Here is a 15713-nt window from a genome sequence, read left to right as displayed (position 1 = left end):
CTTTTCATGTCAATCAATCGGTGGTCCTCCCGGTCTTGGGTAGTCGGGAGGGTTCTTCTGAGCAACGACAGCTGCGCAAGTTGGATGTCGGTCGGGTCCTCCATGCTTATGTGCAGCGGACCCGGGATTTTCGGAGCTCCGATCATCTCTTTGTGCTTCTGGCGGGTCCTCGTCGGGGGGCTGGCGCTTCTAAGGCTACTATTGCGCGCTGGATCAAGGAGACGATCGCTTCCGCTTATCTTCTGAGTCAGAAGCCGGTTCCGGAGTTTCTCAAGGCTCATTCCACTAGGGGTCAGGCGGCTTCTTGGGCTGAGTCGTCGCTCGTGCCTCCGGTGGATATTTGTAAGGCTGCGGTTTGGTCCTCCTTGCATTCATTTGTTCGGCATTATCGGGTAGATGTTCAGGCGCGTCGGGACGCGGTGTTCGGTGAGCGTGTTCTGGTATCGGCCCTTCGGGGGTCCCGCCCGTGAGAGGGACTGCTTTGGTACGTCCCAATCGTAAAGTTAACCTCTACTGGTCTGGAGAGTGCTAAAGAAGGAGAAATTAGGTTCTTACCTGCTAATTTACTTTCTTTTAGCTTCTCCAGACCAGTAGAGGTCCCCACCCTGTCTGTTGTTGTTGTTGTTGGGGCTGTTGCGCGGGCAGTTTTTGGTTTTTGCTGCGGGTTCTAGTATTTTTCTAGGGCCGGGGAGAATTGAAGAACAGCGGCTGTGGCTCGGCTGGCTTAGCTGGCGAGCTGTGGGGACCTTCTTCCTTCGGGAATTTCTCCTCTGCATTTTCCAACAGCATTTTTTGGGTATGTTATTGGTTACTCCTTTCGGAGTATTGTTTTTTCTCTCTGTTGTTTCCAGTTCTTGGTTCTGCTTGGCTATTCGGCAGACTGAGGGAAATAGAGAGGAGGGGCTAGGATATACTGTCCCAAAGTTTTGTTTTCAGTCTCCACCTGCTGGTCATGATTAGATATATACCCAATCGTAAAGTTAACCTCTACTGGTCTGGAGAAGCTAAAAGAAAGTAAATTAGCAGGTAAGAACCTAATTTCTCCATTTCTCCATTGTCCAGTCAATACAGCCCAACAAAATCTCCAAGAGAATTGAAATTTTGTGGATTAATATAATCTCTGGCACTAACTTCATGCGCAAAGTTTGGAGTGTGACATTAGTATACCTCCCCTTATATCAGCCAGCAAAGTAGGTAAAAAATGTTACAAAAGAAATTTAATGCCTACTTTGACTCATTGCTTCTGACCTGTATTTTGATTCAAGTCATAACTGTACCTGCAGTCATGGCACATGACATGCACATAGGATTTGTATTTGCATTAAGAGGCTTTGCATCCAGTTGGAAACAAAGATATAATTACACAAAGAAATAATAGCACTTTCCATTGCAATAGGGATGATAAGCTATACAGTAGGATTATCCATCTAATCTCGCCAGCAATTGTAGAAGGTATCCAGAGCTTTTCAGTTCTTCCTCCCTCCCAGCAGGCTCTGTTGCTCCCTCAGTTCTTCCTTGTGCAAATCAGCTGAAAGATGTTAGTTTAATCTGCTCTGCTTACTCTATTTTGTGGGGAGGTTTTGCAGTATTTTTTGAGGTAGTTCACAGGCTTTTTTTTTTTTTTTTTTGGCATTGCAGAGTCCCTGTTCTTCTCGGAGAAGATGCAGGCATTTGGGTTTTCAGCTGGCAGGTTAATCCCTTGGGGACCTGTTTCAGCCAGCCTGCAGAAGATTTCTGGAGCATGGGGTTCCCTGCCCTCAGCACTTGCATCCTTGACTTGGTCAGGAGCTTGAGCACAAACTGTTAGGCACTAGTGGTGGTCTGCCAGGGTGCCGAGCTGCGGTCCACCTCCCAGATTTGCCAGTCTGAGGCAGTTTCTTATCCTGGTCCAGTTACATTTCAGGGAGCTGAATGCAGGCTGCAGTTTTCCCCTCGGCACATGGTCTGTGAGTACAGATTGCGACAGCCTAAGTGGAAAATCAGAGTGGGGATGGGAGTCTGAAAATTTTTTGTATAATTGTTTATTTGTAGCCAGCAGTACACACAGTGGTAATGCCATACACAGGTAAATTTAAAGATACACCTGCCAACCAGCTCATATCATACAATAGTAACATCTAAAAAAAAGAATACCACTGACAGTACTGCCATAAAAGTTAAACCTCCTCTAAATCTCTAAAGACCCATTGGTAATATCAGATAGACTGTACATGTGCTATTTGTTAGAAGGATATCATATACAGAAGAGCTAACCAAAATAAACCATTCCCCCAAAATCATGGTATTAGAGAATGATGCCTGGAAAAAAATTGTTCCTCCCCCTGCAAACTGTCCCTTTCCCTGCAGACTCTCTGATTCCATCCAAACAAGTCTTAAATAGCTATTTTATATTGAAATCATTTTATTTAAGTATAAAAAGGAATAATATGCTGTACAACTGTCATTGTTTGTCACTTCTCCAGACCGGTACAGCCTTCACTGATGGGTAAAGCCTCACTATAACCAGCAGGTGGAGACTGAGATCAAACTTTTGGTTATAGTACTTAATAGCCTTTCCTCCTACTATCTAACAGTCTTCTCTGTCTCCAGCAGGTTGTAGATGAGCTGTGCCATTCTCCCCTTGTTAGGGCTGTTTGAATTTGTTTAGGGTCGCCTTTTTTCTGACTTTTTCACAGTTGCTTGGACGCTTGTACTCTGTTGGATTGGTGACCCCTGATGCAAGAGCTTATATTAGCCGAAACATAGTACTGTGTTGGGTCTATGTTACTTACTGTACATCCTAGATTAAAATAAACAAGGCTTTGACTCGTACCACTGGCTCTTGTGGATTGCTAATTGTTCATTCCCACTGCTTTCTCTGTTGTACGGTATTTGTGGGATCTTGTTCTGTTGGACTCTTCTTGTGGTACCGATATCGGCAAGGCATATGGGTCATTCCATGTCAAGTGGACCAATACTGAAAACCGCCCAAGCTCGACCCCCTTGAAATCCAACCAAATTTTACAGGGGTGTTGTCAATGGTCTCAAATGATACTCTGCAAAAAATTTTTGGATCTAACTTAATTTGGTAAGGAGCTAGGGGTAGTTAAACAAAGCAATCGATCCACTCCATGTCTCGTGTGACCTAAAACGCCAACTTTGCTTAAGCACTGCAGCAGAAGGAAACTACCTAGGAGTCTGAAATTTTGCAGTTTGGTACAACAGCTTGGGACAAGTTTCTGTGCCAAGTTTGAAATCTTTTGCGAACGTGCTTCCATTTCTTACCTACTAATTTTCTTTCTTTTAGACTCTCCAGACAGGTATAGCACCCCACCCTGTCTGTTTGTTCTTGTGGGTTTTTCACATGAAGATTTTGCTTTTTCTGCAGGTTCTAATATTTTTCTAGGGCAGGGGAGATCAAAGAACAGTGGCTGTGGCTCGGCTGGCTAGCTGTGGGGACATTTTGGTTCAGGGGCCTGTTTATGCATTTTTCAACAGAATTCCTGTATATTAGTGGTTACTCCTGTTAGGAGTGTTGTTACTGTTTTTGATTAGCTTTTCTTAGTTCTGCTTGGCTATTTCGTAGACTGTTAGATAGTGGGAGGGACAGCTGTTAAGTACAGTGTTCTCCCCAGAAATGTTTTCTAGCTGGGTGGCATGAAAAAGTAGCTGGGTAGGGTGGGACAGGGAAATTTGGTGGTTAGAATATGGTCATTAAATCCAGTGGCGTACCTAGTATATATGACAGCCAATGCTGATAATTTTTTAACAACCCTCTCCTAAATAAAAAAAGTTATTTTTAGTAATAATCCATGAGCCATGCAAGGGTGCACCTAGGAAAAAGGCAGCATCTTAAACATTGCATTGAGCACTAGAACACCAACACATACATTGCAAAACTAAACAAGCCGGATCCTGCACAGTCCTTTTCATACACACAAAAACACCCTCGCCCAATATGGAATAATCACAAACTAAAAATAGAAATATGTAGACAAAAGTTAAACTAATGCAATACCACAGAAACAGTGACACATGTCCCCTAATACTGTGCAAAATATAAAGACAGTAGATGTAAATTTGAAAAAACTGATACATAACAATCACCACTTAAAAAATTGTCATAGAAATAAAACAAATAATGTGAAATAAGAAAATACCATTTTATTGGACTAATCCATTTTTCAATTAGCTTTCAGAGGCCAAATCTTTCTTCAAGACAGCTGTTATGATATCCTGTCCTGACCTGAGGAAAGGGGTTTAGTCCAAAAGAAATTGCCTTATTTCAATTTCCTATTTATAAAGTTTTATCTATACAGTTACAATACTACTTGATTCTATGTAAAACAACAAAAAATTTTTCTACCTTTTTAAGTTTCTGCTTTAATCATCTTTACTTCGCTTTTTTCTTTCTATACAGCGTTTGTCCTTTCTCCCTTCCATTCAACATCTGCCCTCTATCTTTGCCCCTTCCACCCAGTCTCTGTTCTCTCTCTACCCCTTCCATCCAATGTCCACCCTCTCTCTACCCCTTCCATCCACTGTCCACCCTCTATCTGCCCTTTTCATCCAGTATCTGCCCTCTCTCTCTCTTCCATACGGCATCTTCCCTCTTATGTCCCTTCAATAAACTGTATATCCTAGCTGCAGCACCTCTCCTTTCCACCTCCAGAGCCAGCAGCACCTCTCCTCTCTGACTAGCAGGGCTCCTCTCCATCTCCTTTCCCTCCCCTCTGACTAGAAGCAGTACTTACCCACTCATCTCCCAGGTCTAGCAGCACCACTCCCTCCTCTTTTCCTTGCCTCCTATCAGCGCATCTCCCCCTCTCCCATGACTAGCAGCAGAACCCCTCCCTCTTATCTCCCAGGTCCATCGGCACCACTCCCCCCTGGGGCCTGGGGAGGTAGAAAATTGCTTTGGGGGAAACGCAGCACCGGCATGCTTCCCGCCTTCCTGCTGCTGCTGTCATTTTCTCTATACCCTGGACTAGCAGCAGCACTGCTCTCCTTATTGTGACTTGCCTGGCTGCTGCCATAGCTTTACCGAATCAATTCCCCCTCGGAGCCTCTGCTAGGCCGTCCCGCCTCCGAGGAAGAAGGAAGTTGCATCATCGGAGGTGGAGCGGCCTAGCAAAATCTCTGAGGCTGCAGAAGGGAATCGATTCAATAACACTACTGCAGCTATCAGGCAAATTACAATGAGAGAGCGGTGCTGCTGCTAATCCAGGGTATAGAGAATAGAAAATGACAGCAGCAGCAGGAAGGCGGGAAGCATGCTGGCATTGCGTTTCCCCAAAGCAATTTTCAACCTCCCCAGGCCCGTCTTACTGATCGGGAACAGGAGCCGCCCATCGCATACACACACAAAATACAAATTGCAGGCTAGTGTTAGGGGGAGGATTTGAAAAATCGCCTGGTTTTTCTTTTCTTTTTTTTTTTTTTACTTTATTTTTAAATTCAATACACAAGCAAAAAAAAAGTAAAGTCAGGCTGAGGCCGGAGTCGAACACAGAACTTCCAATGGCTCGTCAGGCTGTGCCAAGTCAGGCTGGAGAATCCCCAAGCCGGTGAGAGGGGTTTTAAAAATGTTTGACGAAAGCAGCAGGATTCGCAACTGTGATGACAGCTGGGCGGAGTGCCCTGTTAAAAAGCACTAGGGAGAACACTGAAATACTATAACTAAAAGTCTCAGTCTCCACTTGCTGGTCATGGTGAGCTATTACTAGTGCTGCCCGATTCACTGATTCATTTTGGGTGAATCGATTCGAATCGATTTACCCCGCCAAAAAAAATCAGCCTCCCTATTCATTGACTGACCCTCCCCACTCGCCCTCTAAAGCAGAAGCGGCAGCGCTGCCTTTTGCTGGCCTGCTACTCCTGCTTTAGAAGGCGAGTGGGAAGGGTCAGTCGGGAAGTGGCTTACCCGCTGCTGTGCTCTCCGTCTTCCCCCTGGCCTCCAGAATCAATCTCCCTAACTTCAGCAGCCTGCTTAATAAGATCGCTGGTGCTAGCGATCTTTGCAAGCTGCTGAACGGCTTCGGAGCGTCTTCTCTCTGCCGTGGTCCTGCCCCTTCTCTGACGTCAGAGAAGGGGCGGGACTGCGGCAGAGAGAAGATGCTCCGAAGCCGTTCAGCAGCTTGCAAAGATCGCTAGCACCAGCGATCTTATTAAGCAGGCTGCTGAAGTTAGGGAGATTGATTCTGGAAGCCAAGGGAACAGCAGGCCTTCCGGAGGGGGGTGTAGTCCTTCGGGGGGGGGGGGGTGCAGCCTTCCGGGGGAGTGGGTTACAGGCCTTCAAAGGGGGGGATGCAGGCAGGCAGGCCTTTGGGGGGGATGCAGGCAGGCAGTCCTTTGGGGTGGGATGCAGGCAGGCCTTCTGGGGGGATGCAGGCCTTCTGGGGGGGATGCAGGCCTTCAGGGGGGACAGGCAGGCAGGTCTTCAGGGGGGATGTAGGCCTTTGAGGGGGGGGGGACAGACCAGGGGAGAGGGGGCCCTAGTGTAGAAGTACATGGAGGGAGGGAAGGGGGGTTTCAAAGAGACGTGCATATGAGGATAAGCAAGTAGTATATTCTATCATGAGGGTGGCGTCATCCACAGAACCCGGCATGGATAGTCAAGAAAACAGTTCTGTCACTTTAAAACTCTTAAGACCTCCCGTACCACTTGCATGCTGGTGCTTTCCCACCTGATATTAGTTTGTGGGACTATCAGTTTTCTTCAGAGCAGAGAAGCTGCTCTAAGCATGTCAAACTGGTGTAATTTTGTGCCTTCCTGTTTTCATTTTTCCCTTTGTCATATTTTTCTTTCATTCGGTTTAAAAATGTTTCCCGATTTTGGTTTTTGGGCTGTTTTCCGGCTGGGAGCTTGGTTATTTTTTTTTGCTATTCCATGTATTCAACCTCCCCAGACCATAGAGTTCTTTGATCTCGCATTGATGGTTTTTCCATTGATGTCCAAGTCTCCTGGCAGCTTCAAGCAGTGTACTCGGTGCAACTGGACCATCTCAGGTACAGACCTGCATAATTGGTGTATCCAGTGCAGAAGAGGTCGCTTAAAACCTGTAAGTTGACATTTGAGAATCTTTCTGGTCAACGTTGTGTACATTGATTATGGCTGGAGACTCTTGACACTCAACCTCGAACTACTCCAGTGTCAACACTGGCACACAGAGCTTTGGCAATTCATTCTACCTCTTCAATGGTACTACCATTGTCAAAGAGCCTTGTAAGAAAGATAAGCAGTATGAACATGTCTCCCCATCCAAGCATGCCATCAGCATCATCTCAAGCATCACCCTCGACACATTCGTAAGAGTCAATGCACCAGTGCTAGATTGCTGTCTTTTCAGTTGGTGCCTCCTCTGAGGCATGCCTTGACACCCAATGCACCCTGTACCGGTGCCATCTCTGCAAGAACAGTTTCAAGCGCTATTGCAGACAACTGGCTAGGTTGTTGCAAGTTCCTGCATTGACACACAGTCTCGGCCCAGTCCAAGCAATACCATCAAACTCCATCAAGGCATCAATGTTGGACATCATGACATTGTGTCTTAGGCCTTGATGCAGAAAATTTATTGTGCGTTTAACAATTGTTGCTAAACTAGATTTAACTGGCTTAACGTTAAAGTATTTTCAGCTATTGATACACAAAACTGAAATAACGGTCTTTTCCGTGGTTTGTAGCAGCCTCTGATAATTGTATGTAAGTACATTATTATGAGTTCATCAATATTGAAATGAGTTCGCCGATCGACTCCCATGTGATGCACAAAATGAAGCACCAGTTTTTAATGCTCCAAAATCTCCAACAGGTCTGGAGGTGACAGTAGCGTTAAAAACCCCAGCTTTTTATTTTTTTTCAATGAGCACAGTTATGTGCATGTGTTATACACACACAATATCTGTTCCCATTTAATAATAATTAAAAAAAAGCCATCCCCCTCCCATTGATGGCCTCAACTTAAAAAAAAAAACGGCAGGATGGAAGCCCACTGCTTCCTGGACCCTATAGGCACCTGAGCCAATCAGAGCCTTAGGCTCCTCTCAGTGCATACCAGGATGCACTGGGAAGGGGAAGGCCTGCCATCTTGAAGAGGTGGGTCTGTTGGCAGGATGGAGTGGGCATCCCTCCTTCTGGATTGTCATTTAATCTTCAGAGTTGGGGGGGGTGGGGGAGTCTGGGGTTTGTCGGGGCCCCGGCAGCAGGAGTGAGTGGGCATCCCTCCTGCTGCTCTTTAAAGGTGGGGGGATCCATGTGGCCAAGGCAGGAAGATGTGGGCTTCACTCCTGTCTTTTTTTTTTAAGTTCGAGTGTGTGTTTGTGTGGGGAGAGGGTCCCGGCATGATCCTTTTTTTTGTTGTTGTTGAATGGGCACAGACGTGTGTGTGTATGTAACACACACATGTGCCTATTAAAAATAAATCTTGCCCCGAACAGCTGAGTGACAGGAGGCTGCTTTAGGGCTTCCCCTGCTGGCTCTGTGCATGTCAGTCGCTTTCTCTGACAACTGATCAGATGGGATTATGGTGGAACTCCAAGAAACTAATTTGCATGCGAAATTCTTTGAAGATCAATTGCCATTTTCAAATCAAACAATTTTTTGGCCCCATAGTGATCCACAGGATTTTAACAATGATTTTTGTGCATCTGACCTTAAGTCAAGGAGACATCTTACAGGTAGCAGAGCTCATCATTTTGACGCGCTACATCTGCAAGGGCTAACATCAAGGAGTCTGGTTCATACCCATCACCATGCTCATCTGGCAACTATCCTGATTTTTCTGCAGATGAGCCCTAAGGGATTACTTCTGATCCATCTCCTCCAACGCCTTGTCTTAAGGTCCCTTCCAGAAAGTCTGTCGTTTACAAAGTTTATAAGACTGATGTCCCTGCTTCAAGATGACAATGCCAGCATCTATTAGACTTAGAGCTATCTATTCTATGTAAACGTGTGGGGGTCCATAAAGCTCTATGTAAAATAAAAAAACAAGTTTGTCTCATAGAAGCTGACAATGTGCATTTTAACCTCCAAGACCAAAGTCGTGGCCATTGAGATGCATTAATCTGATGCTTAATCTCAATGCTCCAAATATCTCTAAGACCATTTTTTTTCTTTTTATGTACGAATCCAGATATTAATTTATACCACATTGTGGCCTGGTGACCCATGGAGTCTATCTGAAAACATAAGAATTCCATACTATGATAGTTATTAAGATTTTTCCATTCAGGGAACCCTATCTGAATGGCCTGCTTCAATTGCATCCATCTGAAATATTGTGATTTATTCAAACCGAATTTATTTTGCAATTGTGAAAACTCAAGCAGTTTACCTTTATTCATTACATCCTCTAAAATACGAATTCCAGCAATCATCCAATGTTTCCAGATAATTTTAAAACCGCCAACTTTGATCTTTGGATTGAGCCATATTGTTTGAGTCGTTGATTTAGTTATTGGAATAGGAGTTAGATTACTTATATATCTTATAGTTTTCCAAGTATCAACAAATATTTTGTGATCCTTATATAACCTTGGCATTTGAATACTGATTACATGACTCAGACGTAAAGGAAACATTAATCTCCATCTTTTATTCTATTGTACATTCATATTAATATTTTGGAAATCAATTTGGCCTCAAATTAATAGGATGTTAGAAAATCCGGTAGCCTTGACATATGATACGATTCTGTTTGGTACTGCAATGAGAGCTCGAAGTCAAATTTCATCAAATAACAATAAACTTTTATTTATATTGACTTGAGTAGCAGTACAGCAAATTACACATAATTGGAAAAATTATGACAGATTAAACTATAATTTTTGGTGGAACTCAGTTTGCCATATATATAAGATGGAGCGTACATTTGCAACACAAAAAGGATATATGGATAAGTTCAAGAAAATTTGGGGACCATTAACAGATTTTTGCAATGACTGATTTTAATTTTTTCCCATAATAAGATAATGGTTAAAGAAGGGAGGGAGGGAAGGGGTAAAGAATTTATTCTCTTTATTATACATTATAAAAAATATATCATAATGAATGAATGATAGTCCTATGAGAAATTAATGTGATAAAGGGAGAGAAAAGGGTTCATAATTAAATAATAATTGATAAAATCATTACAATATATATGTTATATAAATTCATAAGAAAAATAATATGAAATATGGTTTATATAAAATACATTATAGAGATATCAAGTGTATTGTTAACATAAATGTATGGAAAATTTATAACACTTGTTGATATGTGAAAAAATCAATAAAAAAACTTTAAAAAAAAAAAAAAAAGACTGATGGGACAGACACTTCCAATTAACATGAAATCTAAGTCAGAATCTTGAGCAGAACTCATGGACTCTTGACTACAGAGAGTAGCCTAAGGACTGCATAAAGGTTCCTCTAATCTTATGAAAGAAGCCTTATTCAATAACTGGGAATCTCCACTCCATCCCAGTGGCTCCATGAAAATTGGATACTCTTTTTAGAATTCAATCTTGCTCAGGCTATGATAGACCACAGTAAAACCAATTCTTGGTCATAGAGTCTGCCTTAAAGTGAGTTAACGGTTCCAGAACTTATGCAAGTACTCTATCAAGCAGAGAGGGCAGAACATTCGAGGCTCCAAGCTGGCTAACAGAATTTTAAATTATAGTTTAAAATAGTTAGCCAGCATGGAGCCTCCAATGTTTCTACATGATGTTTTATTTGAAATCTCTCATTCAAAAATTTCATCTATTGAGCAAAAATACCATTAGAAGATCTGAATTCTTACCAACACCTGACAAATGATCTACTGAAAACTAGAATGTACATGATACGCTGTATCTTTCACACCTCAGCAATCTCTATTGCCATGTGTAGACAGGCACGGCTGCGAGTTTTGGACTAGGCGTCAATGTACAGTACTGACTGTCCAACATTCTTTGTATAGGAGACAATATCTTTGAAGATTGCATAGAAGAGGCGACAAAGATTAAAAGACGCATAACAACCTTGTCATCCACTAAGTTGACAGTCTCAAGCGCCAAAGAGATAACCAAATACCTCTAAATGTGCCACTTCCAAACGCAGATATAATCCTCCAGTTTCTCATCAAATCAAAGGTGTCCTAGACAGCAGAGTTATCAGAAGATCCAATTGCTGCCTCAATCAGAACAGCAGAAAACTCCCATCATAAGACCCTCTTTCACCAGGAACTCAGCCATCCTCCAGCTCTGTGCCATAGAATAAGTTCCCCAGCAGGAGAGGTGCCGAGGGTTCTACTTAAAATATTTCCTCATACCAAAAAAAACTGGAGGTCTCTGCCCAATCCAAGACCTCCATGTTCTCTACAAATACTTAGTGAAATAGAAATTTTGCATGGTCTTTCTTGGAACCCTATTACCATTGTTAGAAAAGAATGATTGGTTCTGCTCTGTAGACCTCAAGGAAGTGTACACCTACACTAATTAGGATTCTAGCTTTGCAGTGATGGCGCCAAGCCTTTGAAACTCACTACCTCTTTATTTAAGGTCTGAAAAATCTCCTTAAGACTTTCAAATCACAACTCAAAACTAATTCAGAAAGGCATTTGTTTTAGATTCGCTGGTAAATATGAAATTTAAGTTTTCTTGTTTTCTTACTCCTTAACCTCTTATTTTCCTTTTTGGTTTTTATTCCCTATAAATATTGTAAACCATTCCTCCCCTGCAAGCCCATTTGTGCTTAGTCTGTTTATTTGTTTTGGTGTTTTTACCTTGTTTGTCTTTTTATTTTAGTTTTTAATCGTGTAAACCACTTTGGCTTAACTTTCTTCGTTAAAATTGTGGTATATCAAATGAAATAACTAACTGTATTTCCATACTTCCTGCCCAAAGGAAAAATCTCCGCTTTCGAGTAGGAACACACCACGTCCAATACAAGATACTTCCATTTGTACTGGCATCAGCACCAAGAGTATTCACAAAATGCTTGGTGTTGGTAGCTGCAACCCTTCACGTATGCAATTTTCAAGTGTTCCCTTACTTGCAGGGTTAATCAAGGCCTCATCACCTCAATACACTCAGCAGGTCATCAATTCAACAGTTTCTTTTAGAAGTTCTTAGATTTGAAGTCAACTCCCATCTTCAGTCCATTTAAGCATTAGAGTTCATTGGAGTGTTTCTAGACACAACTCAGGTGTGAGCCTTTCTACCTCAGCACTAACTCAACACTCTCTAATTCACATCTGCTAGAAGGTCTCCTCCAGCACGTCACTGTACACCAAATGCTGTGTCTCCTAATGTCTCCATTTGCCTGTCTACAACTCAGGGAACCTCAATGGGCACTTTTGACCCAATGTCTTACCAGTGGAGCACTTTCTCAATAGATAGTTTCAAGTTTATTGACTTTTAATATACCGACCATCAACAAGTATCTGGCCGGTTTACAATAAAATATTTAAAAAGAGGTAAAGATAATAAATATTTAAAAAAAGATAATGAAAGTGTACATTAAGGACATTAACTGGACGGACTTGAAAGTGAGGGTAAGAGGGAAAGGAGGGGAAAAGTTACATAATTAGAAGAAGAAGGAAAAGAGGGAATAGGATAAAATATGGGGTGGGGTCGCTTTATAAAAGCGGTTGGTTGAGTAAAAAAGAGATACTCTAAGCACAGGTAAAAGCGTCACGAAATAAAAAAGTCTTCAGGCTTATCTTGAATTTATCAAGTTGTTGTTCGATTCGGAGTTGATGTGGCAGAGCATTCCACAATGTTGGAGCGACTACAGCAAAATTTATTTTCCTGGTGTAAAAGAAATCAGACCTACATCAGTCCCTAAAGTGGTGACTATTTCCAGCAAATCTTTACAGGGGCCTTCTATTCCATGCTCCATGTATCAAAAAATATTGACAACGTATGCTTCCTTCTTGCTTGGGGAGCCCACCTCGATGGCAGCTGAACTCATGAGAATGCTTCATCAATATCCTGGAACTATCCAAGTTCCATCAATATCCAAGTTCCTTCCAAAAGTCGTCTCAATTTCATCTGAACCAGTTTACAGGACCTGGAGCTTCTGTCACCAAAAGAACTATCTCCACATGGCTGATGGACTGTATCTCCTTTTGCTATACTCTGGCTGGGCTGACACTTGAAAACCGTGTTGCTACACATACAGTTCGAGCACTGTGAACTTCAGTAGCTCATCTACTACGTTCTACTCTTACAGAGGATATTTGTAAAGCAGCCACCTAGTCCTCAATTCATACTGAGCAAACCCAAGAACAAACATATCTGCAAAAATGAGCCATTCACTTTTCTAATATTGCATTGAACATTTATAGTCTTCAAACATCCTTTCTGCCATTGGTGGAGTCTATGCTGTGTTTGTTTTTGGGGTAGGGGGGATGGCTTCAGTTTATATCTTCATATCTCTACTGTTTGGAGAATTATTGCAGATGGGATAGTTGGTTTTGCTAAGCAGTTTTACAGAATTTATTCTCTACTTGGGTGCCAACTTCCCTCCAACCCTTTTGGTTTTGCCAGGCTCAATAACCCTCTTCTCAGAAGCATGATCCTGGCAGCTAGGGAGTCCCACATGTGACAGTATGCTGCCTACTTTTCCTCGGATAGAGCATACTTTCTCATCTGTAGTGGGTGTTGTCTTGAGGACAGAAGATAGTTTCACTACCCTCCCTCCTCTAGTTGGCTTCTTAGCTTTGTTACTGAACTGATGGTCCTGCTAGACGACAAACAGGAAGGCATCAGCACGTGCATGATATGGGCGGTCTTAGTTTTAAAGTAACAAGTGTTTTTCTGACTGTCGTGCCAGGTTCCGTGGATCTGCCTGTGTTGTCTGATAACATCTACTACAGGTGATTAACTACAGTGATACCTTGGTTTACGAGCATAATTCGTTCCAGGAGCATGCTCGTAAGCCGAAATACTCTTATATCAAAGCGAGTTTCCCCATAGGAACTAAGGGAAAGTCGCTTGATACGCTCCCACCCCCCCGAGGCCAGTGGCGCTGCTCTGCCCCCCCTCCCCCCGCGTGATCCGGCACACTCCCTCCTCTTCCCCCCCCCCCTCCCCATGATCTGAAATCCCCCAGATCCACCTGAACAGGCTTCTTACTTCCATCTGGCCACCGGCATGTGCTGTGCGTTGATGCCGGTGCCCGAAGATCTGCCTCCTCTTCTTTGCTGGGCCTTGAGCATCTGCACATGTTCAAGGCCTGCGAGTTCATGCTCTGTCTGAGATTCTTGGAGATCTCTGAGAATCTCGGAGAGAGCATGAACTCGCAGGCCTTGAGCATATGCAGATGCTCAAGGCCCAGCAAAGAAGAAGAGGCAGATCTTCGGGCACTGGCACCAATGCACAGGACATGCCAGTGCCCAGATGGAAGTAAGAAGCGTGTTCGGGTGGGTCTGGGGGACTTTAGATCGAGGGGGGAGGGTGCCGGATCACGGGGGGCGCCGCTTGCAAATCGAGGCATGCTCAGTTTCTGAGGCGCCAATTTTGCAAATGTTTTGCTCGTCTTGCAAAACACTCGCAAACTGGTGCACTCATAAACCGAGGTACCACTGTATATGCTTTTTTCACACCTGTGATTGAAATTCTTATCCATGTGGACTGCATGAGTTTAAGGATTTTTAAAAATCTCTTTGGTGTGTGTTCAATTAAAGTCATGACCTGGTTTTTATACTTTTGATGTAGCATTTAGAGAATTACATGGGGACAACTTTGTCCCCATACCTGCGAGGTCTGTCTCCATTCCTGTCCCTGTGATTTCTGCCCCTGCCCTGCAAGCTCTTTAATCATTTGCACAGGCCTCGATCACTTATGATTTTAAAGTGTTCAAGACTTGTACAGATGAGGACAGAGCTTGCAGAGATAGGACAGGGACAGAACTCACAGGAATGGAGATAGATCCCATGGAGACATGACCAAATTTACCCCTGTCATTCTCTGGTAGCATTCTGTTTGTAACTAAATAACTGTCTCCTAACTCATTTAATGTACTAACATTATTTACTTTTGTATATTAGATATGAGGATATTTTCAGTTTAGGAAATGGTTTTTCTGATGTTTTAATGTTGACTTTAAACAACAAAAATATAAGATCATATGTGTTGATTAGAATTCCATTTTTATTGAAGCACTCCTTTTTCACAGGGTATGATGGTTTTGAGGACTATGGTGGCTATAACAACTATGGCTTTGGAGGTGATGGATTTGATGATAGAATGAGAGATACTAGAGGTAAGATACTAGATTGTTTAGATTGCTTTAGCAGGTTACAAGTGAAAATATGTAGCCATATTCTGTTCATTGCAGGGAAACAACTCGTCAATCTATTTCACATACCTTTACAACAGCAATTAGTCCATTAATAGTCTTACATTCTTTAGCACTCTCCAGACCAGTAGAGGTTAATCTTTACGAATGGGTATATATCCAATCATGACCAGCAGGTGGAGACTGAAAACAAAACTGTGGGACAGTATATAATATACTCCCTTCTCTATTTACATCAGTCTTCTTTCAGTATCCAGCAGGTGTTGAGTGATCTGTACCCATCTCCCTTGGTAGGGCTGTTGGAATTTGTTTAGGGGGTTTATAGTCCCTGTTTTTGGCCGGACGGAGCTTGGGCGGACCTTGTTTGGGGGTTCGTCCGACCTCGGGGGTGTCAAACCCGGCGGGTCTCGAGCGGGGTCCCTCCCCCCACTTCCTCCACCTCCCCACATTTTTTTAGAGGAGCCTCA

General features: G+C 43.0%; 1 protein-coding gene across 5 annotated transcripts in view; it reads left to right on the top strand.

Annotated features, from left to right (window-relative positions):
* The window catches only part of HNRNPH3 (heterogeneous nuclear ribonucleoprotein H3), a 179171-nt gene that overhangs the window by 70086 nt on the left and 93372 nt on the right, over positions 1–15713 (top strand). For all 5 annotated transcript variants that reach the window (XM_033941603.1, XM_033941602.1, XM_033941604.1 and 2 more), the window contains one exon: positions 15124–15210. In XM_033941603.1, coding sequence (XP_033797494.1) covers positions 15124–15210 — 87 coding nt within the window. The remainder of the gene's footprint in view (positions 1–15123; positions 15211–15713) is intronic.

The sequence above is a fragment of the Geotrypetes seraphini genome, chromosome 4 (assembly GCF_902459505.1).
Source record: "Geotrypetes seraphini chromosome 4, aGeoSer1.1, whole genome shotgun sequence".
Taxonomy (NCBI): Eukaryota; Metazoa; Chordata; class Amphibia; order Gymnophiona; family Dermophiidae; genus Geotrypetes; species Geotrypetes seraphini.
This window is presented reverse-complemented; position numbering and strand designations above follow the sequence as displayed.